This window comes from Capsicum annuum, chromosome 11, assembly GCF_002878395.1.
Source record: "Capsicum annuum cultivar UCD-10X-F1 chromosome 11, UCD10Xv1.1, whole genome shotgun sequence".
NCBI classification, from domain to species: Eukaryota; Viridiplantae; Streptophyta; class Magnoliopsida; order Solanales; family Solanaceae; genus Capsicum; species Capsicum annuum.
The window spans coordinates 35,833,950-35,860,537 of NC_061121.1; the positions used below are offsets into that span (position 1 = coordinate 35,833,950).

The 26,588-nt window shown below is 35.4% G+C and overlaps 1 protein-coding gene across 9 annotated transcripts; it reads left to right on the forward strand.

Annotated features, from left to right (window-relative positions):
* The first annotated feature begins 289 nt into the window (after positions 1–289).
* Positions 290–25,913, forward strand: LOC107847717 (DExH-box ATP-dependent RNA helicase DExH15 chloroplastic). 9 transcript variants are annotated; one of them, XR_007046589.1, is made up of 18 exons: positions 298–1,084; positions 2,528–2,703; positions 2,850–2,963; positions 3,616–3,724; positions 3,820–3,906; positions 6,395–6,513; positions 7,126–7,252; positions 7,479–8,078; positions 8,154–8,432; positions 10,037–10,243; positions 11,512–11,868; positions 14,475–14,711; positions 15,667–15,887; positions 24,302–24,401; positions 24,496–24,642; positions 25,237–25,383; positions 25,474–25,600; positions 25,650–25,913. XR_007046589.1 is itself a non-coding variant. In XM_016692150.2 (17 exons), exons 1-16 carry the CDS (start codon positions 503–505, stop codon positions 25,333–25,335), a joined length of 3,561 nt encoding a protein of 1,186 aa, XP_016547636.1. In that variant the 5' UTR covers positions 298–502; the 3' UTR covers positions 25,336–25,383; positions 25,474–25,913. The 9 variants fall into 9 exon arrangements, 5 of the variants coding, with proteins under 5 accessions (XP_016547640.1, XP_047254679.1, XP_016547636.1 ...); XR_007046590.1 differs by having other exon boundaries at positions 25,667–25,913; XM_016692150.2 differs by having other exon boundaries at positions 25,474–25,913.
* Positions 25,914–26,588: the final 675 nt, after the last annotated feature.

Here is a 26,588-nt window from a genome sequence, read left to right on the forward strand (position 1 = left end):
AAAAAAATAGAACTGATAAAAATAAAAAATAAAGGTTAAATACAAATGAATTAAAAAAATTAAAAAAAAGAAATAGATAATGCTTAAGAAAAAGAGATAAAAGAGAAAATAATAAAGGTTGAGACAAATGAATTAAAATTTGAAAATAAAATTAAAAGAAAAAATAAAAAGTAAAAATAATAAAAAATAAAATTTGAGAGATAAATAAATATAAAAATTTTAAAAATATATTTGAAGAGTAAAGGAATAAAATAATACTTGTATTATACTTAAAAAGTAAGAATTTTTTATTAGATCAAATATCTAAATTCACTCTTATTCGTATTTAGTTCTATGCCATGCAATTTTCTGCCTGTAACCCCTGCCCCAAACCCGAAAATCAAACCATGCGGGTTCCAATTACAAGAGGCCCGGCCGACCCGGCCCTTAATTGGTTTATCTATAAGTAATTATAATCATCTTTTAGAAAGTACAAATTCTCAATTGACGGTTCTCTCCCGCCATGACTACACTCCCTATCCTCTTCCCTTCACTTTCCATTTCCTCCAATACCAATAACTCTTATAAACAAAAAACCCTACCATTCTGCTCTCCCAAATCACTTCATAAAAATCCGTACACTTCCAGATCTTCTAGAATCTTCTACAAGTTCCCAAGCTCAGTGTTCCCAACGGAATCGCAAGACGAAGACGATGACAACGATGATGAAGCAGCAGCAGAAGAGTATGGCATAGTTTCTAATGAAGTAGTGAGTACTTCTATATCAAAGTCATTGAAAGTTGGTGATGGATTTATTAATGACAACGAAGACGAAGATGAGGGAGATGATGAAGATGACGATGATAATGACGATGTTGATGATGATGATGAAGAGGAGGAAGTGTATTACGTTGAATCGGATGGAGGTGAAGAGAGTGAAGATGAAGAATATGAAGTAGAGAGTACTGATAAAGTGTTGAACGTTGAGGAATCGAAAAAGCAGAGAGTTGATAATCTTCGGATTGATGTTAGAGAGTTTGGTCATGGAATTATTGATGCTAATGAACTTGCTTCTATTTATCCTTTTCGAATTGACAAATTTCAGGTATGTTTTTGTTTTTGTTTTCGAGCGAAGAGTGAAAAATGCACCTAATGTATTATGGTTTTTTGAGTTTCTTACTGAAGTGATCAAGTGTGTGAGTTTCGTATCTGAAGTCAGAGGCGAACTCAGAATTTGAAGTGTGTGGGTGGACCAGTGTTGTCTAAAGTGCATATAAGCCCGGAAGCCACTCACCTCGCTTAATGTGCACTTTAGGTTCTAATTTCTAAAACATGCTTTCCCTTTTCAATAAGATTTTTCTGGAGAGACGAATACTAAACAATTGATATTTCACTCTATAAAAAAAAGTCAATTTCTTTATTCATATATTTGTCGTTCATGCTTATATTATTAGTTTTGGGCTAGATATATATTTATATTATTTTTTTTCTTTATACTTTTTTTCATTACATCTCACGCTTTATTTGTACTTTATGCTTAAACAGAATGGACCTTGAAGTTTTTTTGCCATTTTTACTTTTGATAATACTGTGGTGCATTAATATTATCTTAATGTAGACGTTAGCAGAAATTTCAGTGTCAATTAAGGGATATTATCATATTTAATTTGTCGCTAATGGCATGACTAGTAGTGAAAAAATAAATATATAGAATAAATATGAGTAGCTTTATTATTAATATGTTGACTTTTAACTTCTTTGAGTAATTAATTGTGGTAGCTTAGTGGTCAAGGTGTGTCCACCGTACAAGGTGGTTGCGGGTTCGAACCCCATTCTAGCATAGCAGTTTTGATGTTATAATTTTAGTAATAATTTTAAAAAAATGTTGTGAGAACCCAGGTTCGATCCCTGGTTACGTGGGCGAGAAGCACTGGCTTCGACCAGTGCACTTAGGTGCACCTTTGTTATTTTATGGGTGCACTATTAAGTATATCCTAATTTTTCAAGGTATATATATATATTCACGGAAATTTTTTTCGACGTTAACGGGTGCACGTGCACCCTCACCGATACATGTGGGTCCGCCCTTGTCTGAAGTTATCAGTTGTGTGAGTGTCGTATCTGAACTATAAGCAATTATTTATAAAGATACAGCTCAACTATTAGTTGTTCACTTTTTCTACCTAAAATATCACAATCTTTCATGTAAGGATCGGAAAAATGAACTTTTGATAATTGTGTTTTGATAAATAGTTGGTGATAGTTTAGGTACGAAACTTACACAGCTAAGTTTACTTTTTCTACTTGTAATATCACAGTCTTTCATGTAAGAATAGGAAAAATGAACTATAGATAATTAATGAGTCTTTTGATAAATCTTAGGTGATAGTTTAGGTAGTAAACTCACACAACAAATAGTTCAGTTATGAAAGTTAAAAATCCAAATACTTTAGGCGTGTTTTTATCATCATTCTTATTTTTTCCGGGAATAATCAATTTTGTTTTTATTTTCTAGTTATGTTGATATGTTTTGTGTTAAATTTTGAAGCGATTGTCGATTCAAGCTTTTTTGAGAGGTTCATCTGTTGTGGTGTCTGCGCCTACTAGTAGCGGCAAAACTTTGATTGCTGAAGCTGCTGCAGTTGCTACTGTAGCAAGAGGAAGGAGAATATTCTATACTACTCCTCTGAAAGCTTTATCCAATCAGAAATTTCGAGAATTTTGGTATGGATGTTTCTAAATTATGGAGTACTCCATATCTTCTACTATACCGTGTTTTATATAATTTGCCTCTTATCAAAATTTATCATGTTTCCCACTAAAGGATATTTATGTTTATGAGATTTGATTTATTTTGTGGTACTTTACAGTGAGACATTTGGTGAAAGTAATGTGGGACTTCTCACTGGAGATTCAGCTGTTAATAGAGATGCTCAGGTTTTAATTATGACAACTGAGATTTTGCGAAATATGCTATACCAGAGGTACATTTCAATGGGTTTATATACCGCTGCATATTAGTTACTAGAAACTGAGTTAGCATGCTGATTGCTTGAAAAGGAAAAAAGTTTTTTGCATGTGACAATCTGGTTTTAGCTTTCGTGTATAGAAATTTCAACGACTCAAACAAAGTTGAATATGTATCCATAAAACTGTATCGTGTTCTAGATTTAAAATTTGTGCAATATAATTGCTAAGTAAGCAGTTAACAAAGACAACAACAACAACAAACCCAGTATATTCCCACCTAGTGGGGTCTGGGGGTAAGATGTACGCAGTCCATACCTCTACCTCTAAAGAAGTAGAAAGGCTGTTTCCAATAGACCCCCGGCTCAATAAGCAGTTAACAAAGAAAACATAATTTCTTAAAAGTTGGAAAAAATGGTTTGGAGGATAAAAAAAAAAACGGCATAATACATAACCATGGTTTGACTTGGCCTTAGATGACATCTATGCCCTCCAACTTAAGTGCCTACTTGTGTACACCCAAAGTTGGAGGGCATAGATGCTAGATGAGGCCAAGTTAAAGGGCACATTTATGTATTATGCCTAAAAAAACTGTTGGGACTTTTCTTCTAGGTTTTACTTGTTTTGTTCGTTCCTAAATTTATTACGCCATTACACTTCTCTCTGCAGCGTAGGGCTTGCTTCCTCAGATGGTGGTCTTCTTCATGTTGATGTAATTGTTTTGGATGAAGTACACTATTTAAGTGACATATCTCGGGGTACTGTTTGGGAAGAAATAGTATGTGTCTCCTGAATGTGCAAGTTCTTTACTTCTCAATTTGTTAGCAGCCTCAACATACCAATTTCCTATATTTACACCCCTCTGTTTTTAAGGTTATTTATTGCCCAAAGGATGTTCAACTTATATGTCTCTCAGCGACTGTTGCTAATCCAGATGAGTTGGCTGGATGGATTGGCCAGGTATTGCAGTGAACCGATTCCAATTGCACTGAAAGTTATATTTATCTATATCCATTGCTTGTATATCCAATGAAGTTTATCTGTCAAATGCTTCTCCAGGGTTCTTTAATTTTGTTGCAGCCTCCAAGTTGTACAATTCAGATTGAAGTTATTTTAACTGAAGTGTCTCATCTTCATTCATAGTAGTAGAAGCTAAAAAGATGAATTTGTCTTGATAGTGAGCATCCATTAGGGCTAAAATCTCTTATCTAGCCAGGTTAAATTTTATAAAGTTTAAGAGAACTGGTACAATTATATGATAGAATAGGTCATGTTCAGTGTTTTAAAAGGCAGGAGCTTGGGAGTTGGGGTGAGGCGTTTTACAGAGCACGGAGCGAGGCGTAAGACGGGGACTTACGCCTTAATATAGTAAAATATTATTACTATATATTTACGTAATCTATAATATAGTAAAATAGTATAATAACACAGATTATAAAAAATACTTTAATAATTTAAAACATGATTAAAACTCATAAAAAACAAAACTTTTAACATCATTTTACAAATAGAAATAATGTAATGATATTAAAGCTATTATGAATGCAAATCAACTCTAACATCTTAACTTTCAAACAACAAAAAAATCACAATTTCTTAAAATGTACGACTATCATACTATGCAATTTACCTCCCTAAAGAAATAATCAATAAACTATTAAGTGTTATAATCAAAATATCACTCCTTCATGAATAAAATAAAATGGTTTAAATAACAAAATAATAAAATCTGATAATTTTGAGATATAGCATGGACAATGCCAAGCAAGATTGTCGATGCTCTTTTTAGCTGGGAGGAAGCAAGAAGTGGTGCAGGGAATAGAGAGAGATAGAGGATTATTCCGTCATGTATATGGTGGACCATCTGGAAGGAAAGAAATGATAGATGCTTTGAAGATAAAAGAAATTCTGTCCAAAATATTAAACTTAACTGTATTTTGCTATTCTGTTTTTGGTGCACCAAATTGTATTCTAGTGACACTGAAGCAATCCTAGATGTCTTAAGCACCATTTAGGTCTGACTCTCTTTTGGTAGATTTTGTAATTATTTCCTTGTAAATATGGCTTTTCAGTACTACCTTAGTACTGCATCAATACAAATGTTACCTTGTTGAAAAAAAGGACAAAAACATAAAGACCAATGACAAGTAAAAATGCAAAATTCGGATATGTATTTTAAATAGAAATATTAAGTGATATTCACTCTCACGCCGTTCTCAAATAGTAAACAAGCATTAATCTGACTGGTGTTTGAGTACTCAGTTTTCTTACTTTTATAGATGAAAAAGCTACTAAGCATCTTAATTTATTAAAGATATATGAAGATCAACACTGTTGACTAAGGAATTTGATTGTGGTCAAGTTAAGGATAAAGAATATCTGTATACCAAATTCATAATGATTGTAATTTGGAAACTTCACTTAGCCTAAGTGTTTCTGTTTTCCGACAATTTAGAAAGTTTTTGTCCTTTTTTTCTCATTTCACAAATGTCTAGCTCCTGTATGTATATTTATAGAACAGGGGGTGGGGTGGAGGGGCATCTTTTAAACCAGTCCATTTAACTAGAACCAAAATTATATGATTGTTCCTTACATAAGCCATCTTTTAAACCACTGTCCATTTAACTAGAACCAAAATTATATGTTACTTTTTTGATTATGACATTCTTGAGGCTAGTCTTATTTTCCATACTTTTTAAGAAAAAAATCTTTTTGGGGGGTTGAAATTATTTGAAGTGCACTTTCTATTACTTGATCTCCCATAAATGGCTTCTTGGGAAGTAACTGAACCTCAGCGATGAATAATTGTAATCTTTATATTTTGAATAATTTGATGTTCATTGTTGATTTATCAAACTTCTTCTATAATGTAATAAATAGTGTAAACCCCTTAATAATTTGGTGGTTATTGGGGAACCTTGGGCATTGACAAGAGAGAAGACTTGAATTTTTAATGAACTATAGGTTGGTTGCTTTTTGGTTTGGTTTGATTTCAGTTAATGTCTTGACATTTTCAGCACTTAAAAATTTTGTGGATTGCTCTGGTTATGATGTAACATTAGGTGAACTTTGAGACCTTGTAATCAAACTATCAGCGGCGTAATTTTACCAGCTAACACCTTGTTAGTTCCATCTTCTCTTGATTCATTTTCCCCCTTTTTCTGCTCAAGATGCCCTGAGTTTCCTTCTTCTTCGTAGGAAAAAGCTGCTCTGAAATTCCCCTCTAAGGAGATTTGAAAAAGTTTGGATGCTGTGTCTCTTTCTTTCAATGTCTGCTGTTTACTTCTTTTTGCATCACATGTTTGTCTGTAAATTTAGTTTGATTATGCTGAGATACTGTCACAATTGTAAAATGACCTATGATGCTGATTTTGGCTGCGAAAGTTTAACTTGATCTAGGCCTTACTAGAGTTGTGTTTTCTTTTCTCTAATTTGACGATCTTTCAAGATTCATGGTAGGACGGAGTTGGTAACATCAACCAAGCGTCCAGTTCCGTTGACTTGGCACTTCTCCACAAAGACAGCTTTATTACCTCTTCTTGATAACAAAGGAACAAGCATGAATAGGTAGGATTTTCCCCTTGAATCTCTCATTGATCTTCTCCTCTTATGTTATCAGTGATAACTACAACAACAACATACCCAGTATGTTTAGCAGTGACGATGTCTTGCATAATTTTTTGTTTCTGGAACTTATATCACTCTCTGAATTTGCACTTGATTTCCTTGATAACATTGGAATAACTTGTAGCATGTATTGCTTGACTTGTTATTACATTTCTCTAAGGTCATAACATTTGCATGATTCAAAATCATTATCTTGGTAAACTACTGATTCTCAGGTACTAGTTCATTCAGTTTAAGATGTTGAGCTACTGTTCTCTCTTTCACAGGAGATACTTAAATTAATTATATGTTTTCAAAAGATTTTTTGAGAGTGGGAAAATCCATTCTGAAGTTCAAAAGATTGTATCTACAAAATTTTTAAAGAGCTATATTTCACCTACATATGATGGATTGGCAGAGAAAAAAAATCTGTGGTGGCATGGGGAAAAAAATCATAGTGGCGTGGAATGTTTTCTGTAGTGTTTTGAGGACAAGAATGAATTACTTACCCAAGAAGATGCTGGAGTTCTCATTTCTAATTACCTTGATCCAACTGTGCGTCTGATTGTGCAGGAAGCTGTCACTCAACTACTTACAGTATGATGAATTCGGAAGTGAACTAAGAAGAAAATCAAGAAGGCGTGAAAATGATGTTCGTCCCCTTTCAAAGAATGATATAAGTAATATTCGCCGTTCACAGGTATGCACAGAAGCTTAATAAGTACGAAGTTTATTTTACAATGTTATCGTCCTTTTGTTTTTTAGATAATTTGTTGCAGCATCATTATTTCTACAGAATTTATCAAAAAAATTATCATTTTCATAGAGTAAACTGTCAATTAACTTATATTCTGAAATTTTCCTGACAAGTAACTTAAAGATATGACTATCTTGGCAAAATTTAGTTACAAATTTCATATTCTCAGGTACCACAAATTATAGACACACTGTGGCATCTAAAGGCAAAGGATATGCTTCCAGCAGTTTGGTTCATCTTTAGCAGGAAAGGATGTGATGCAGCTGTCCAATATCTTGAAGACTGCAGGTTACTGGATGAGTGTGAAACGAGTGAAGTTGAACTGGCACTCAAGAGGTTCCGTATTAAATACCCTGACGCTGTGCGTGTATCTGCAGTGAAAGGCCTCCGCCGAGGAGTGGCTTCACATCATGCTGGCTGTCTCCCCCTTTGGAAATCATTCATTGAAGAGTTATTTCAGCGAGGTCTAGTAAAGGTTGTCTTTGCTACTGAAACACTTGCTGCTGGCCTCAATATGCCTGCCAGAACAGCTGTCATTTCATCTCTCAGCAAAAGGGGTGATAGTGGACGAATTCAGTTAAAGTCAAATGAGTTATTCCAAATGGCTGGTCGTGCAGGTCGTAGAGGTATTGATGAAAAGGGTCACGTGGTTCTTGTTCAGACTCCGTATGAAGGGCCTGAGGATTGCTGCAAAATTCTTTTTTCTGGGCTGCAACCTCTTGTTTCACAATTTACCGCCTCGTATGGAATGGTACTTAATCTCGTAGCGGTACGTACTTCAACCTGGGCCTGCTCGACTTATTTTATTTTTGATTTCATGATATTATGTCTTCTTATCCTCCAGGGGTCCAAAGTTACCCGGAGATCAACTGAGTTAGATGAAATAAAAGTCACACGAGCGGGGCGAACTTTGGAAGAATCAAGAAAGTTAATTGAGCAGAGTTTTGGTAATTATGTGGGAAGCAATGTCATGCTTGCCGCAAAAGATGAGCTTGCTAGAATAGAAAAGGAAATAGAGACACTCACTTCAGAAATCAGTGACGAAACGATTGATAGAAAGAGCAAGAAGATCTTAACGCCGTCACAATATCAGGAGATTTCTGAACTCCGGGAAGAATTAAGAGTAATTTCATTCTGTTGCTCTTGATCTTTTGTTGCCTCAAATTAAACAGTTCGTTTACCGGCAAAGGAACATTCTTTTTTCATATTGCTTATCCAAAACAAAACGAGTTTACTTTCTGACCTCAAAAACCTGTAGAGAGCCAATTCGTATGGTTAAACTACTTCTACCTAATTGTCCAGTATAAACTATTAGCTTTCTTTTTTGAAAAATACTCTTCAAGGTTCTTTGTCTAAAGGTAGGGGTAAGGTCTGCGTACACCCCACTCTCCCCAGACCCCACTTGTGGGATCAAGCTGGGTATGTTGTGTCGGTGCACTAAAGCTACTGCTATGCGCGGTGTCCGGGAAAGGGTACCACCACAAGGGTGTATTGTACGCAGCCTTATCTTGCATTTCTGCTAGAGGCTGTTTTCAAGGCTTGAACCCGTGACCTCCTGGTCACATGGCAGCAACTTTATCAGTTACTCCAAGGTTCTCCTTCAAAAAGTAAGGAAAACATTTTCCAAAACTCTTTTTCAACTTCAGTCTCAAGTTATTCATACAACTCTCAAAATCATCCACCCCTAAACCCTGACACCCAATCCCCTATCACCTCTACCCCCACCCCACCCATCCAAAAGACATATTTAATTTATTTTTAAATATCTAAAAAAAAAAAAAATTCTACCCCATCACCTACCCTGACCCACCACCCCCTATCAAGCCCCCTTCCAAAAAAAATATTTATTTAAAAAAAAAAAAAATTCAAATTTTTTTCTTACCCGCTCTCTACTCGACCCAGCACCTCCCCCTCCCCCTCCCTCCTTCCAAAAAAAATATTTTTTTTAAAAAAATCATATTATTTCTTACCCCACCCTCACACCCTACCTCAATCCCAAACCCCACTAGCCGCCCCTCCCCTCCCCTCCCCAAAAAATATTATTTTAATTTTTTTCAAAAAAAAAACTCAAAAGTTTTTTTCTTACCCCCCTCCTCCCCCCACCTACCTGCATACCAACTCCCCTTAAAAAAAAAAAAAAAGATTTAATTTTTTAATTTACTTTTTAAAATTTTTTAATTTTTTTTCTTACTCCGCCATTCTTACCCTATTTAGTCTCATTGTTTTTTGTTAAATATATACAAATACTTTTAGAAAATATTTTTCTACTTGTATAACGAACACAAGAATATAAGTAAGAAACAACTTATTCTCCTAGAAAATGTTTTCCTCCTCCGTATTGAACACACCCAAAAAAAGTATTTTCGGGTTCAAAAATTATTTTTATAAAAAGTATTTCTCTACCTTTGCTAAATTACTAAAATGTATTTTCTGAAAAAAAAAAATTTCATTCACCAACCAAATACTAGAAAATATTTTTCACTCGCCAACCAAACATAAGAAAATAAGTAAGAAACTAACTTATTTTCCAAGAAAACATTTTCCATAGAAAACATTTTCCTTCATACCAAACACACCCTGAGTGTCTTTTCTAGTTGGCATCCTGTTGAAAAGTAATCCAGTTTTCAGCATGTCCTATGCTGTTTCCAACCACTACTTCCAGCTATAGTAACTTTAAAAGCATCATGAAGACATTCTTTTAATGGTCATTTTGTCTACCTTTTCTAGGCTGGAAAGCGTCGTCGAACTGAGTTGCGAAGAAAAACGGAGCTGGAAAAAGTGTTGTCGTTGAAACCTTTATTAAAGGAGCTAGAAGATGGACACCTTCCATTCATTTCTTTGCAGTATACCGACAATGACGGGGTACAACATTTAGTTGCTGCAGTTTATTTGGGGAAGGTTGATACTTTGAATACTGAAAAGCTTAAAAGTATGGTAAGCATTTCATGTGACCCTTTTTTTTTGGGGCTTCATAACAGTAAATATGGAAGCTTTGTGTCATCAACAGGACATTGCTTGATGCTTACCTCTAGTTGCAGTGGGCCTCGGTAGATGCAATTAGCTTGTGTCTCGACATTTGATCTGTAAACATCTTGTTGCATACAGTAGAAAGCTCTATTGTAGGTGCTTTGTTCAGTTGCAACAAGTAGAAAGCTTTGTTTAAGACCTTAAGGCAGCTCTTGCTCTTTGTTGTTAAAGTTAATAGGTGACATGTTTGATAAATTGTATAATTTCTTGCAGTTTGCCATGTTTGTAAAACTTTTAATTTTTATGCTATGTTCTCCTATTCTGACTTAAGTGTGGGGGTTCATGTTGCCATCATAGTATCACTAATCTTAAATATTTACTCTTATTCTAAGATCAATCGGTCAATCAATCAATCAACTATGCCTCGATCCCAAGCCAGTTGGAGTTTATATTAGACTCTAAGGAGCTAAATATCTTAGGAGTCTCTCCCTTTCCCTCTTTCATATCTTCTAAGTCATTTGGTTTATGTTTTATGCATTCTCCTTTAAATTGAGTGAATAAATGGTCATTATTATAGTGCATTTTGTTAGGATAGGAATAGGAATAGAATTGCCTCTCGGAAACAGCCTCTCTACTTCTTCGGAGGTAGCGGTATGGACTGCGTACATTTTACCCTCCCCAGACCTCACTTGGTGGGAATACATTGGGTTTTTTGTTGTAGTTGTAGGAATAGGAATAGGAATAGAATTGCATGTAGTTCTATGTGGAAAAGGATTATAATGTCGTGTCTATTAAGATACTCTCAGGGGATATTACTACAAAATTTGTGACGTCGAGTGATCATCTTGTAAATATTTTCACCAAGTCCTTCATTGGTCCTCATATTAGTTACATCTGTAACAAGCTTCGGTACATACTTGTATGCACCAGGTTGAGGAGGGTGTTAGAATAGGAGTAGGATTATATATAGCGTCCTACGTGGAAATGGATTGTAATGTAGTGTCTATGAATAGCGCCTCAGTATAATAATGTAAAATACGCAATTCAATAGTATCCTTCTCCTTTGTTTCTCACACATTTCATATAATATTTTTATGTTTGGTCTGCTATGCAAATTTCTAGTCCTCTTAAAGCTGTTTGAGATTATAGTACTGCAGTATCCTGTTAAAGTAAAAGCTCTCTTGTTGGTTACCTACCATACAGTAGTAGGAATGTGTAATCCTTCTTTTCTCCAGGTGCGGGACAACGATGCCTTTGCATTAAAGGCAGCAGTGGGAGATTTTGAACTTGGTGATGTTAGAGGTGTTATGCCGTGTTATCATGTGGCTCTTGGTTCAGATAATTCTTGGTATCTTTTCACAGAGAAGTGGATTAGAACAGTTTACAGAACAGGCTTTCCAAATACTGCCTTAACTCTTGCTGATGCTTTGCCTCGTGAAATTATGGCTGAGCTTCTTGACAAGACAGAGATGCAGTGGCAGAAGTTAGCTGTGTCTGAATTTGGAGGTCTATGGTGTATGGAAGGTTCTTTGGAGACATGGTCGTGGAGTTTAAATGTGCCAGTCTTGAGTAGTCTATCTGAAGATGACGAGGTACCCTGTCTATCAACTCCATTTTCGGGTGTGTGATTGCTTTTCTTATGCTGGATGGTTCTTATCTAATGGGGGCATTTCCTCCTCAAGTTGATAATTATTAGCATCTGCTTTTTCATTTCATGTTTATTTCTGGTTCAGGGGATGGGAAGGAGGGAAGATGGAGAAACATCAACGTGTCGAATACGCGATCTTCCATCTTACACAGTCGTTTATTAGTAAAATATTTCTTTTTTCCTAGCCAATAAATATTCTTATATGGGTTCATAAGGACCTTATATACTGAGATGTATTTAGGTAGATAGAACATTCTTTGCTGTGTTCAGGACTGGTCACTATAAAGAGTGAGCAAGAATAATACTCTCTTGCTTTAGCAGTGGTATTGCAGATCTTGATGTTCTCTATTTTGAGATTTTATCCACATATAGTACTGTGGTTAGAGTTGCAACTGTTATACACTTTGGGTTGTCTGAAGTTTTACATCCAATTAGTTTTTCTTGATGAAATGCCATTGGATGTAATGACAGCCTGTGGTTCTTCTTTTGGCTGAACTTTTAAATGTTAGAACTTAGGACCCCTGATTATATTGTTCCTTGTGTTACTCTCATCATTGTTTTTTTATGTTGAAGTAAGAAACATTATAAAGGCATCTAGGAGATGCAAGTTAGAAACTACAAAAGTAGTGTACTTGTAAGTTCATTTACAAGTGTCCTAAGCAATGACTAAAGAGCTTACAAAGTCCAAAGTTTGACATGAGAGTCAACGGGGAGTAAGCTATCCCAGCTACATAAAGATAAAAGACAGATGGCCTTAAGCTGTGGGATTGGAGTTGATTTTCCATCAAAGCACCTTTTGTTTCTCTCCTTCCACGCGCACCAAAACAAGTTGAGATCATTCTCCAAACTTGCCTGATGGATTTATCAACTTTCCAAGAGCTCCAGCTAATGTAGGCATCCCTTAAACTAACAGGCATGACCCAACTGAGACCAAAATAGCAAAAAATAAGTTCCAGAAATCAGCAGCCATGGGACAATGAAAGAATAGATGTTAGTCTCATAAGCTTGCTGCCTCATGAAGCATCTATTGATGGATACAGTGGTGGACCAGTGTGATCGCACTCCATGTTTAGCAGAAACCACTTCTTTCCAGAGAGCATCATCTTCGATATTGACATAGATAGTTGTTTCATGAGCAGGGACTTCTTGTGGCCTGCAAGGTTCCCCTGATACCTAATCCTCCAAGGTATTTTGGAAGAGTGAGTGCAGGCCATTTTACTAGATGGAATTTGTTAGTTTTGTGGTTTCTTTCCCATAGATAGTCTCTCCTTAACTTATCAATTTGTAACAGTATCTTGCTTGGGATAGGGAGAAGGGACAAAAAATGTGGGTCGGCTGTTAAGGACACTGTCTATGATTCCACCCCATACGTCAGCCGATTTATGGCACCAAGAGGCAGACCTAGATATTTTGTAGGAAGAGAACCAGTGGAACAACATAGTATGCTAGCCAAGGATTCTAAGTTACGAATATGGACTTCATTAACATTTAACAGGATAGTTGATGCTCTTTTGTATGTTAATATGCAACCCTGATAAGATTTTAACATATGAAATCTGAGGTTTAGGTGCAATACCAGACATTCCTTTGCTTCACAAAAGATGAGTGTGTCATCTACACAACTAATGGCAGATGTTTACAAGACCGCCTGGAGCTTTCCCTACGTCCAAACCTTTTATCCAGTTAAGCTTTTTGGCTTTAGTGAGCATTCTGCTTAAACCTTCCATTGCTAGGATGAAAAGAACGGGGGAGAGAGAGTCCCCTTGGTTAATTCCTTTTTGAGGGGGAAAAACCAACTGGGTTGGAGTTGATCAGAACAGAGTATTTCATGGTAGAAATACAGAAAGCTATCCACTTAATCCACTTCTCACCAAACCCGATTTGCCTTAGAATTAAGATAAGATAATGCCAATTGAGTTGATCAGAAGCTTTCTCAATATCTAGTTTGCAAAGAATACCAGATTTACTCTCGTCATTATTTATTTTACAAGTTCCAGAGGTAAGAACTAGAGACACTAACATAGACTTGCTGGTCCTGTAGATCAGCTGCCATGGATGAATGTCACTTAAACCACCGCCGCAAAAGTTTTCCTGTCACAACCCTTGACATCGTTACTTAAAACTGCGGATTTATGCTTAACGTGTAAATGATGATGAGCCATGCTAGACATATGGATTCCTCGTAAAATGAACAAGGCATGTTTATTTCCTGTCCTTTTTTTTGGACTTTGTATATGGACTTTCAGCACACTGTTTGTGCTGTTATATATACCAAAGTTACCATTCTCCCAAAAAAGGGTTAAAGTATGAAACTTTTGTATTGCCATATAGCCTGGTAATGGCAAATTTGGTTATGTCAGTAGGTCGTCAGAATCACTTATATGTGTCTCTCTCTTGCACACGTCTACTTACAAAAGCATAGCATGTCATTAAAAACTAGCATTGCATGATATAGCATTTGCTTTCTTTTAGGTCTTAAACCGTGTAAGACATCAAGGTATTGAGCTTAACTTGTACGCTTCAAAAATCTTCTTGCTGATGTATTATCAGGTCTTGCAATTATCTCAAGCATACAATGATGCAGTAAAATGCTACAAGGACCAAAGGAATAAGGTCTCTCGTTTGAATAAAAGGATAACTTATACAAAGGGCTATAAAGAGTATAAGAAGATAATGGATTCAGCTAAGTTCACTGAGGAAAAGATTCAGCGGTTGAAGGTTAGGTCTAAGCGTTTGATTGCTCGTATAGAGCAGATTGAGCCAACTGGTTGGAAGGAATTTCTGCAGGTATATTACTGCTTATATTCTTGTTACATGCCGTTGATTATACTTCGTGTAGTGCAACTTTTCATCCTTAGCCCATTATTTCTGCTACAACATCCTCATATTGGTCATGATAGAATGTTCATGCTCACCCTATTATGTAAAATCTGTTTTATCCTCAAGCGTGCTAGTATTCTCCTATGTACTTAAACACTATGCTTTAGGGACCATCTTTGACCCAAATGGAAAGAGAACAATTAACCATGATGTTATTCTTAAGAACTTATTCTTGTTGGTCTCCTCCATCATTTTCTGGGGATTCGTTTGGAGATTTACTTTGTTATTGGAAGTTCAGAAATGTTTGCTAATTAGCAGGAAAGAATGAATAGTTTAGTTCAGTGAACTGTGTATTTCTGTAGTCATCGGGGGAATCTTTTGGGAAGCAGCATTCTCTTTCGCAAACCTCCAATCTAACATTATATGCACTTCCCATTTTGGGACTTTGGAAAGGTTGAAGCCAATCAATTTCTGTACAATTTTCATAATTTCAAGAATTTAGATTCATTAAAAAGTAATCCCTACTTTAAACTTTTGATGCGATGGTTTGTTTATCAAACCAAGTTTCATTTTTCTTCCACTGTCATGACTATACTATATAAAGTCAAATAAAGATCTTAAACTCCAAATCCAGTCAATAGCTTCATATAAATGAAATAGAGGAAGTACATTATAAAGGGAAAGAGTAGAGAGAACATTTTTATGATTTCGCGGTGCTGGATAACTAAATCAATTCTTTGTTGAAATTTTTTTAAAAATAGAATGTACTCTGGAAACTGCATTACGCATCCATGACTCAATGTTATTTTACTTGGTTTGGCGACTTGCTTGAGACGGTTTTCCTGTTGATATTGAAGCCCTTCGTTAGGTTGTTTCTTTTATCAAAAAGCAGAGAAATTACTTATCACTCAATGTCTGGCAGGTCAGCAATGTTATACATGAAAGTAGAGCATTGGATATCAATACACATGTCATTTTCCCCCTAGGTGAGACTGCAGCTGCAATTCGAGGAGAAAATGAACTTTGGCTTGCAATGGTTCTTCGAAATAAATTGTTGCTGGACTTAAAACCTGCACAGCTTGCTGCAGTCTGTGGTAGTCTAGTTTCTGAAGGCATTAGACTTCGGCCCTGGAAAAATAACAGGTAGAATCTTTGTCCTCAAGGTATAGAATTCTATCAGTCTGATTTCAACTCCATATTTTCTGGGATAGCCTTTATATTTACGTTTGACTAGGTAGGTTTTTCTAGCTCTTGCATACACCTTTCCATGCGAATTTCCTCAACCTTGTAAATAAAGGACTCGTCCTTATTTAGAAAATGTCGACTAATGCTGTTCTTTGTCTTAGCATATCCCTTCCCTTGTTTTTTCTTATATTTTGGGTAAAGAGATTGTCACACCTCGAGCCAAGGCCCTTGATATGGCACGCACCCGATACTATTACTAGTACGAGTGAATGTTCTGGCATATCACATCTAACGTAATGATCAAATCGGAAACAGTAGGAAATAAGATTCCTTAAAGGAGAGACTTTCACCAATGTTCATTAATATCACTTAATGCCTGGTGATACCAATAGTCATGACAAATAAGAATGAAAATTATAAAATCTGTCTGACAACTAAACTAATCAGTGGAGCCTCTAATGAGTAACAATAACTGTCGGGACAAGGCCCCAACATACTTCTATATTGAAAGGAACATAAAGAAATCATCATATCTAAACTTGCCCCTGGTAGAAAGGAGGCTTACCAATAGCAGAAGATGATAATCCTAATGTTGCTCCTAGTCACGAGTCTGGATGTCGGAACCTACATCAGGAAATGATGTAGCGCCACTTGTATTGGCATATAAAACTACACAAGAAAGTAATAAAGCATGGAAATACAAAGGAGCTGAGTAGATAAAGCTGAAAAGGGGCAAGAGCGTAAGCTGAAATAATGATTTTTAGTGAATGAATTAATCTATTTAGTTATTTGCGGGAGCAAGCGGTGAACCGACATAACCATCATGTGAGCGCATGGAGTCTGATCTCGGCCCGATCATCTAAGCCATCCTATACCTTGTTGGGCATAGGACATGACATGACATGATTTGCTAGCAAGGATCCACAAGTATCCCTTTTTGGAACTCATGAAAAAGAGTCACTAAACTTGCGGAATGATCTCTATCCTACGTCGGCAAACGTAGTTTCTGGCATTTGTCATTTGCACCAACTAATTCCCTTAAGCTCATAATGTTATATGTTTATCTTATTAGTTGTTGATAAAAATGTTAGCCTTTTTAGGCTTCACGTTCATAGTTTAGCCTTTTACGCTCATGCTCATAGTTTAGCCTTTTTAGGCTCTGCAGATTCTAGTTGATCTGTTCATATCCTCGATGAGTCTGTGAGTTCATTAAGTATTTCTTACCACATTTGATGCTGTCTTGAAAGATTATATTAAGTAGGAGTTTGGATATCCAACTGAAATCTAGTGTGGAAAATTTTTGCGGAGTAAATTATACATATTTTAATTTCCTCGGAGAGATAATTCCATTTGATTTGATTTGAAATTTTATGCAATATAATCTAGTTAGATGGTAGAAATGGTTGGCAAAAGACAGTACCTTTAGAGCTATCTTACAGAAGGGACAATATTTCACTTTTACTACACTCGAATTACACTTGCTTCTCTCTTGTTGTGTAACTTTTGTTCCGGTGATTCCAGAATTTTTGTTGGATAAGGATGTGAACCATAGTTTAGATGCCATTTTGTTTTACTTGTGCTTGACCTCAAGAGGATGCTGCAGTTTGGAGATTAGTTGCTTTATTTTATAGCTGGATAGTTGTGCTGTGATAGTTTATATTACTCGGACTGTTCACTTCCGGTGCTGCACCCGTGTCGACACAACACGGGTGTGGGTGTGAGATCCGTAGCCAATTTGGTTAGTAGAGTTGGGTAGTTCGAGCAAAATTGACAGAGAAATTTCAGACAGATTCAATGATTTTTGTAATCAAAACAAAAGATAAGGTGAAATTGAAGAAAATAGGATATCTTGTATATAGAAATTTATATGTTATTTCTTTTCCCTTTCCAGGATTCTCCTCTTAGATATTTTCTACTGAAGATTTCCACATAATTTAGGTTTTATAAATCTATTTTTAGATATTTGAATTATTTTTAGCTGAATACCTTCACCAGTATCCATATCCCTAAATCTTAAAAAATATACATTAGGCCTGTCAGGGGACGAGTAGTGGGACTGCTGGATCCAGAACGGGGTTCCCTTTGCTGGTGATTGTACCGGAACCGGTACCAGGTATATAGGAATTTTCCTTGTTCTGACCTGGTCTATTGGTAACCGGTGTGTAAGGGTGTGCAAAAACCGAACCGATAAAAATATTATTGGTTTATTGTTATTAGGTTAACAGATTTTTAATGGTTTTATAAAAAAAATTTATTGGGTTATTGGTTCGGTTCGGTTTTTTCTTATTGGGCTATTGGTTAAACCGATAACCCAATAAGAATATTCCAAATTACACTTTATCCTTACTTTTTTATAAAACCTACTCTATATTTCTCTTTCATTTCTATAAAACCTATTCAATTTTCTAAAAACTTATTCAAGCTTGAAGATTCTTGTAAAATAAAATACGTCATGTAGGATTTTTGCTGCAAATAAGATTTCATTTTTTTTCTTGTCAGTTGCTACTATTTCTATTTTATGCATAATTTTCTTATCGGTTAAATCGAAAATCGAATTGTTAAGGACTAAAAACCAATAAAAAATATCTTATTGGTTTGATTATTTGTTTAACATATTTAAAAATCGATAAACCAAACCGATAATACATAAAACCGAACCGACCGATGCACACCCCTACCGGTGTGGACCTGAGTCGGCCTGAACCAGAATCCGGGTTTAACGTTATTTTTTTTTTGTTTAAATTATATTTTGTTGATTTATGAATATTTAAGATTTGATTTTGTAGGATCTTAATTGATTTGATAAAATCATATCTAATTTGTTGTAGATAGTTTGAGTAATTAGACCAAAAAGATCACATCTTGATTGTCATAGCTGCTAGAATCAAGCGATTTGATTCTGTTATGTTTGCTTTCCTATACTATAAATTTGTTGCTCTCAGATGAATAAAATGTACACTTTTGGTACCAATCTTACGTGTCTTTCAAATTTTTGAATTAAAAATTAAACTTTGGAAATCGAGGCAGGGAGAGAGAAGTGTTACTCTTTTCTATAATGAGATGGTTTCCCTGTGGCAAGAATTAGATCAATGCTATAATGATGAATGAGAATGTTCGAAGGATAGCGTAAAAGCAATGAAAAAGGAAGAAAGTGAGGGTATATCTATTTTAAGCAGGGTTGAACCAAGATTTTGACGAACTTCCTTCTCGACTTATTGGAAAAATCCGCTGCCCACTTTAAGGGAAGTATTTTCTGAAATTAGGCGTGAAGAAACAAGAAGGAATGTTATGCTAAAAAAAGATTTTAATCTGGAATAAAAAAATATAGAGTCATCTGCTTTAGTTGCTGCGAAAAATGAGAATGATAAGAAAAAGAAGCCATGGTGTGATTTTTGCAAAAAATACTGGCACACTCGTGAGACTTGCTGGAAGATCCGTGAACAATCGCCCATCGGGAACAAAAAAAGGTAGAAAACCATGGCAATTAAGCCTTTCAGTGTACCAGCAAAGAACCGGGGCTGACATCTTCTTCAGAAATGCCACTATTCACCAAGGAACAGCTAGAGCTACTGCACAAACTTCTCCAATCTCAACTCCAATCCAGTAAACCTAGTCCCTCTACTCCCACTTGTTCTTTTACCCAAACAGGTAATTTACCATGTGTTTTTATGAGTACAGATTCTACTAATATAAGCTCTTGGATCATAGATCTAGGGGCTAGTGATCACATTACATGGAACTCCCATCTTTTCTTGACTTATACTCCTTTAGCAGGAAATAAAAAAGTCAAAGTTGTTGATGGTTCCTTCTTAACAATTGTTGGGAAAAAGGACAGTCAAACTAACCCTTTTTGCCTCTTTTTGATGTCCTTCATGTTCCAAAATTGTCTCATAATCTTTTGTCCATCAGCAAGTTGACTTAAATCCTTAATTGTCGTGCTATCCTTGTCGATATTTCATATGTATTTCAGGACAAGGTCTCGGGGAGGATGATTGGCAATGCTAGAGAGTCTGAAGGTCTCTATTTTCTTAAAGATGGCGGCAATTCAGTAAATTTTAGTTCAACTTGTTTGAACTCTGTTCTAGTTGATAATAAAGTCATGTTATGCACTATCGCCTTGGTCATCCTAGTTTTCATTATTTGAAACTCTTGTTACCACAGTTGTTTATGAATAAAACTACATCCTTTTTTCAATGTGAATTTTGTGAAATGGCTAAACACAGACGTTTATCTTTTTCATCCCAAAGTTACCATGCCACAAAACCCTTTAAGTTAATCCATAGTGATGTTTGGGGACCTTCTAGGATAGCAATCGTAAATGAAAAAAGGTGGTTTGTATGTTTCATAGATGATCACACTAGACTAACTTGGGTGTACCTATTGAAAGACAAGGGGGAAGTAAAACATATATTTGAGGCTTTTAATGTTATGGTTGACACACAATTTCATGAGAAGATTTAAATATTTTAGAGTGATAATGGGAGAGAGTTTCTTAATGACCACCTAAGCAATTTTTTCACTTCTAAGGAAATAGTGCACCAAAGTTCATGTCCCGATACACCCAACAAAATGGAGTAGCGGAGAAAAAAAATAGGCACCTTATGAAAGTAACTAAAGCCTTAATGGTCACAAGCGGAGTCCCTAAATTTCTTTGAGGAGAAGTTCTTCTGACATCCACCTATCTTATTAATAGGATATCTTCTCGTGTTCTATGTTTTAAAACCCCTTTCAATATGTTCAAGACATACTTCCCTACTTTTAGATTGACAACCGATCTATCTTTGAGAGTTTTTGGGTGTAGTGTATTTGTTCATGTTCAGGATCATAATAGGAGTAAACTTGATTCACGTGCTAAAAAATGCGTTTTTGTTGGCTATGCCCCTAGTCAAAAGGGTTACAAGTGTTATGACCCATTATTAGAAAGGTTATTGTCACAATGGATGTCACTTTTTTTGAATCACAGCTGTTTTTTGAAGCTCATCTACAGGGGGAGAAACATAGTGAAGATTCGAGGGATGATAAAGATCTTCTTGACCTCATATGTGAGAAACAAAAGGATCCAGGTTTTATGATAGATACAGGAAATATTTTTTTAGTAATAACAACCTAGATAAGGTAAGAGATCCCAACTTAAATAATGAAAATATGGATACTGAGGCAATAAAGCATTTTCATGATTCAATTAATGACAAGAACAGGGAACAAAAGAAGGAATTACAGGTTTACATGAGAAGAAAATGGAATCAAGAAAAAGAGATCAAGGACTCTCATCAAAACCAAATGTCCGCCCCGCAAGATCTTATTGATACACGAGGTAATTCTCCAGAACCCAACTCTGATTTACCCTTTGTTAGTTTAGACCTTGATCTTCTGATTGCCAAACGTAAAGGGAGAAGAAAAGTCACCAACTATCCCATGTCAAATTTTGTGTCAGAGAAATTTATCCCCTTCCTGTATAGTTTTTCTTTCTCAATTATCTGGAATGGAGATACCAAAAAATGTGCAGGATGCTTTGAACATTCTCGAGTGTAAGGAGGCAATTCTTGAGGAAAGAAAGCAGTGGGCTGCAAGTGGGTGTTCACCATCAAATTTAAATCAGATGGGTCCCTAGAGAGGTATAAGGCACGTTTGGTAGCAAAAGGATTCACACAAACTTACGGGATTGACTATTTTGAGACATTTGGTCCAGTTGACAAATTGAATTCAATAAGGGTTCTTTTGACCATTGCGGTCAACCTTGATTGGCCTCTCCAACAACTAGGCGTGAAGAATGCATTCTTGAATGGAAAACTCAAAGAAGAAGTTCACATGGACCCTCTTCTAGGTTTTGAAGAAAGGTATGGAACTAGAGTGTGCAAGCTAAAGAAATCTCTTTACGGGCTCAAACAATCTCCAAAAGCTTGGTTTGAGAGGTTTACTCATTTTGTGAAAAAACAAGGGTATACTCAAGGGCAAACAGATCATACCATGTTCATTCGACATTCTCTTAAGGGAATGACAACTATTCTGATAGTATATGTTGATGATATTATACTTATAGGAGATGACTTGTCCGAAATGGAGAATTTAAAAAAACAGTTGGCCTCGGAGTTTGACATTAAAAATCTAGGTTAGTTGAAAGATTTTCTTGGCACAGAAGTAGTGAGATCAAAAGAAGGCATTATGGTGTCATAAAGAAAGTATGTACTAGATCTTCTAAGAGAGACGGGAATGAGTAGTTGTCGTCCAGCTGAAACACTCATTGATCCGAATATAAAATTCAGAAATAAAGAAGGAAATACAGTTGACCGTAGTCAATATCAAAGACTAGTGGGGAAGTTGTTCTACTTGTCACATACTCGACTTGATATAGCTTTTTCTGTAGGCTTAGTCAGTCAATTTATGCACTCCCTAAAGGAAGAGCACCGAGAAGCGATCTACAGGATCCTAAGATATCTAAAAAGTTCTTCGGGGAAAGGATTATTTTTCAGAAAAAGTCAACATAGGGGCATTGAAGGCTTTACAGATGCAGACTGGGCAGGTTCTACTACTGACAAGAGGTCCATATTTGGATATTGTACATTTATCTGGGGAAATCTAATGACCCGGAGGAGTAAAAAGCGGAGTGTTATAGCTCGCAGTAATGCTGAAGTTGAATACCGATCTATGGCCCATGGGATTTGTGAAATGATTTGGCTCAAGAAGATTATGGAAGAACTCAAAAAACCGTTTGGCTTACCAATGAAGTTGTACTGTGACAATAAAGCGGCCATAAGTAATGCTCACAATCCAGTTCAACATGATAGAACAAAATATGTTGAAGTTGATAGGCACTTCATAAAAGAGAAGATTGAAGAAGGAAGTGTGTGCATGCCTTTCATCCTAACAGATCAGCAAATTGCAGATATTTTCACAAAAGGCTTGTTTGAATCAAAATTTAAAATTCTTGTAAGCAAGTTAGGCATGACAGATATTTACATGCCAACTTGAGGGTGAGTGTTGATTTTTGAATATTTAAGATTTGATTTTGTAGGATCTTAATTGATTTGATAAAATCGTATCCAGGGGTGGAGCTACCCTTTGCCGAGGCCGAACCCCCTTCGGCAAAACATTATGCTGTATATGCATGGTTAAAATTATTTTTTATGTATATATATATTAGATGTTGAACCCTCTTCGGTTGGTTCGTATGTTCACTTATGAACCCCCTTAGTGAATATCCTGGCACCGCCACTGATCATATCTGATTTGTTGTAGATAATTTAGGTAATCAGATCAAAAAGATCACATCTTGATTGTCATATCTGCTAGAATCAAACGATTTGATTCTGTTATGTTTGCTTTCCTGTACTATAAATTTGTAGCTCTCAGATGAATAAAATGTACACTTTTGGTACCAATCTTACATATTTATTATAAAAATAGCTTTTAAAATTATTAAAACAGTTTTTAAAACTTGAAAGAACTTTTTATATTTTAAAGTTTTTTTTTTAATATAAAAACATTTTTTTAGATAAAAACTTTATTTTTTTTTTTCAAATAAAACTTTATAGTTTTTTTTTTTTCGAAACTTATAATTTTTTTTTTATAATGTTAAACTTCTAAAAACTTATAGTTTTCACAAAACTTTTCTCAATTTTATAAAGTTAAACTATTAAAGTTTATTTTTTCTCAAAGCTCTAAAGTTACAAATATAAACTTTATATTTTTTTTCCCAAAACTTTTAACTTACAAATATAAATTAAATTTTAGCTAAGTTATTTATAAAATTAATTGCATTAAATAAAAGACAAATTTTAAAATAAAATTAAGGGGAATAGCCTTTATATTTATACAAATTTCGTACGTTGTACATGTATTTTAAATATTAGAAGAGAATTTAATCTATGCAACCACCTTCTAGGAACGTTTATGTTTGAATTAAATCTCTAGTATCTTACTAATATCTATAATGTCCAAAATATTCTAGTTGTAATTTAGCTATTTCTTCGGCTGACTTATTATAGATCATGAAGGGTCCGACCTCTAGTTCCATACCTTTATATCCACACCCGAGTTCGAGCAACCTAAGGTGTTAGGTACTGCCTAAGAAATATTTGTGTCTTTGAAATAAAGAGGTTCTTATCTGTTGTACCATTTAAAAATTTGGCTGCAATTCATCTGAGACAACTGCTTGCAACTTCATTTAGTACAGAATTTAATGCTGAGTTCTTGCCAAGCTTTATACTCTGATCCGCTAGAATTTTGAAAAAGAACTGCAGAAATCAAAGCAATTGTTTAATGAACTTCTAGTATCAGTTCATCATAGTTATGTTGGCTTCTACGTGATTGGCAATGTTTTATAAACCTCTGTGCTGGAAAGAAAAACTCTGATTAACATCTTCTGTCTGCAGTTTCGTTTATGAACCCTCTGCCACTGTCTTGAATATCATAGACTTACTGGAAGAACAAAAAAGCTCACTTCTAGAGCTTCAGGAGAAGCATGGAGTAAATGTGAGTTTTCAAAGTCGGAATGGGGCCTGCTTTACTACATGTTCCTAGTTGGCTTTGCACTTCGTTAATGTGGAACAAACTTGCTATATCACAGATTCCTTGCTGCTTGGATAGCCAATTCACTGGCATGGTTGAAGCCTGGGCTTCTGGTCTTACTTGGAAAGAGATTATGATGGATTGTGCAATGGATGAAGGAGATTTGGCTCGCCTTCTACGGAGAACGATTGATCTGTTAGCTCAGGTGCGCATGTTATTAGAGACAAGTCATCTCTTGCTTGCACTATTTAAGGGAACCATATTGCACTAGTGCTTGCATATTTTTTGAGCGGCCATTTGCGCTTTCTCTGTCTCAACTAAATATTTACCATTCAAGGTTGAGAATCGAGTATTACAGTGTAATGGGCACACATCTAGGCACCGATATATATACTCTCTCCATCATATGTTAGTTGATTATCTTATTACAAATACATGTCCCAAATTATTTATCCACTTACTAGTTACTAAATCAAAAATAAAATTAATTACAATTTTCTCATTTTACCCCTATAATTAATACTCTTTGAAGTGTAAAAATAAGTTTGTAAAAGTTTGAAGAAGTATCTTTAGGGGTAAATTAGTATATCCTTCTTATTTATGATTTCTTAATAAGCATGCAAAAGTGAAAGTTATCAACTATATGGGACGGAGGAAGTAATTAAAGAAAGACAGACGATCCCAACTTAAGCTAAGTTATTTATTTCGGTGATTATGTAACTCTTGATTTTCTTTCTTCCTTTCATTTCTTCTTTTTAGTTTTTTTCCTGTTTCATTTTCTTAATCTGCATGATTGCAGGTTCCCAAATTGCCTGATATAGATCCACGGCTGCAAATGAATGCCAAGAGTGCCGCTAGCGTAATGGACCGCCCACCAATAAGTGAATTAACTGGATGATTGTCAAACAAAATTAGCAATATATCTATGGAGTCGAACTCAAGGCAGGTAAATTTATAGCCCCGTTCAAATGGAACTTGATCAATTTAGTTTCCGTCGACGAGGTTTCAAATTAGTGGATTTCTCATTTATCACCAGCATCATATCGATTGGATGGTTCATCGATGATCTTCATGGTTCAGACAGTTTAAAGTTCTCAAATCAGCTCGGAGGATTTGTCCCTTTTTACATTTTCTGGGAGCAACAACACAGACTAGACAGAATGGTATATGACTTGCTTTTATAAATGTGATTGTATATTACGTAACAAGAAGCGATTGGTTCTTTGTAGGTCAACCAGGATTTTGGCCAAAATGTATCACTCCGTTCGGAAACCAATCCTCTTTGCTTTTAATCTACAAGTTCCAACTAGGTTATCAAGAACATGACCTTAGATAGGAGGGTGTGGAGAGCGCGTATTAAGGTAGAAGGTTAGTTGGGTAGGAGCATTGTCATGCTTGTCGAGGGTTTAGGCTTCTTGATGTTTGTTGTTGTACTAGCCGTAGTATTATGGTCATCTTTATTTTGTTGTTCTTGTATTTGCATTGTTTCCTAATTAGTTGCTATTCTTCATTATTTCCTTCTTCTTTGTACCTAGACTTGTTAGACTGGATCCGAGGGTCTTTTGGAAATAGTCTCTCTACCTTCACGAGGTAGTGGTAAGGCTTGTATATACTCTACCCTCGTAAGGCCTCACTTGTGGAAGGAATATGTTGTAGTTGTATGTTTCAGCCAAATTTTCCCTATTTCATTTTGTTTTTTGTTTTTATTATGTCCTTTTATACTGTTTTTTATTCTGAGTCGGGAATCTATCGGAAATAACTTTTCTACTTCATCCGAGGTAGTGGTATTGATTGCGTACACTTTATCCTCCCTAGATCTCAGTTTGTGGGAAATAGACGGGATATGTTGTTGTGTAAGACATAATAATAAAATAAAAAAATATGTTTCCTCTCAAATAACTAAGTTTTGCACAAGGTTTTTTGTTTCACCTGATGTTCATGACTAGCACTGTCAACAGTCTGGTTTGGCCAATAAGTATTTTTTAAAAAAAGTTATTAACGTACCCATTTTCGGCTATTTTATTGCGAATAACAAAATTTAAACTTTTAAAAATTGACCTAATCATTTGGTTTTCCTTTGATATCGACATTGTTCGGTAATGATCAAAATAACGAACAACTTGTTGCATAAGTTTATATGTTTGTATCATA

Excerpts from the sequence above, each read along its gene's own strand:
- LOC107847717 (XM_016692150.2), top strand. The coding sequence starts at position 503 with ATGACTACACTCCCTATCCTCTTCCCTTCACTTTCCATTTCCTCCAAT. Across the intron at positions 3,725-3,819 it reads GTACTGTTTGGGAAGAAATA|GTTATTTATTGCCCAAAGGA; the intron begins GTATGTGTCTCC and ends TCTGTTTTTAAG. Across the intron at positions 8,433-10,036 it reads AACTCCGGGAAGAATTAAGA|GCTGGAAAGCGTCGTCGAAC; the intron begins GTAATTTCATTC and ends TACCTTTTCTAG.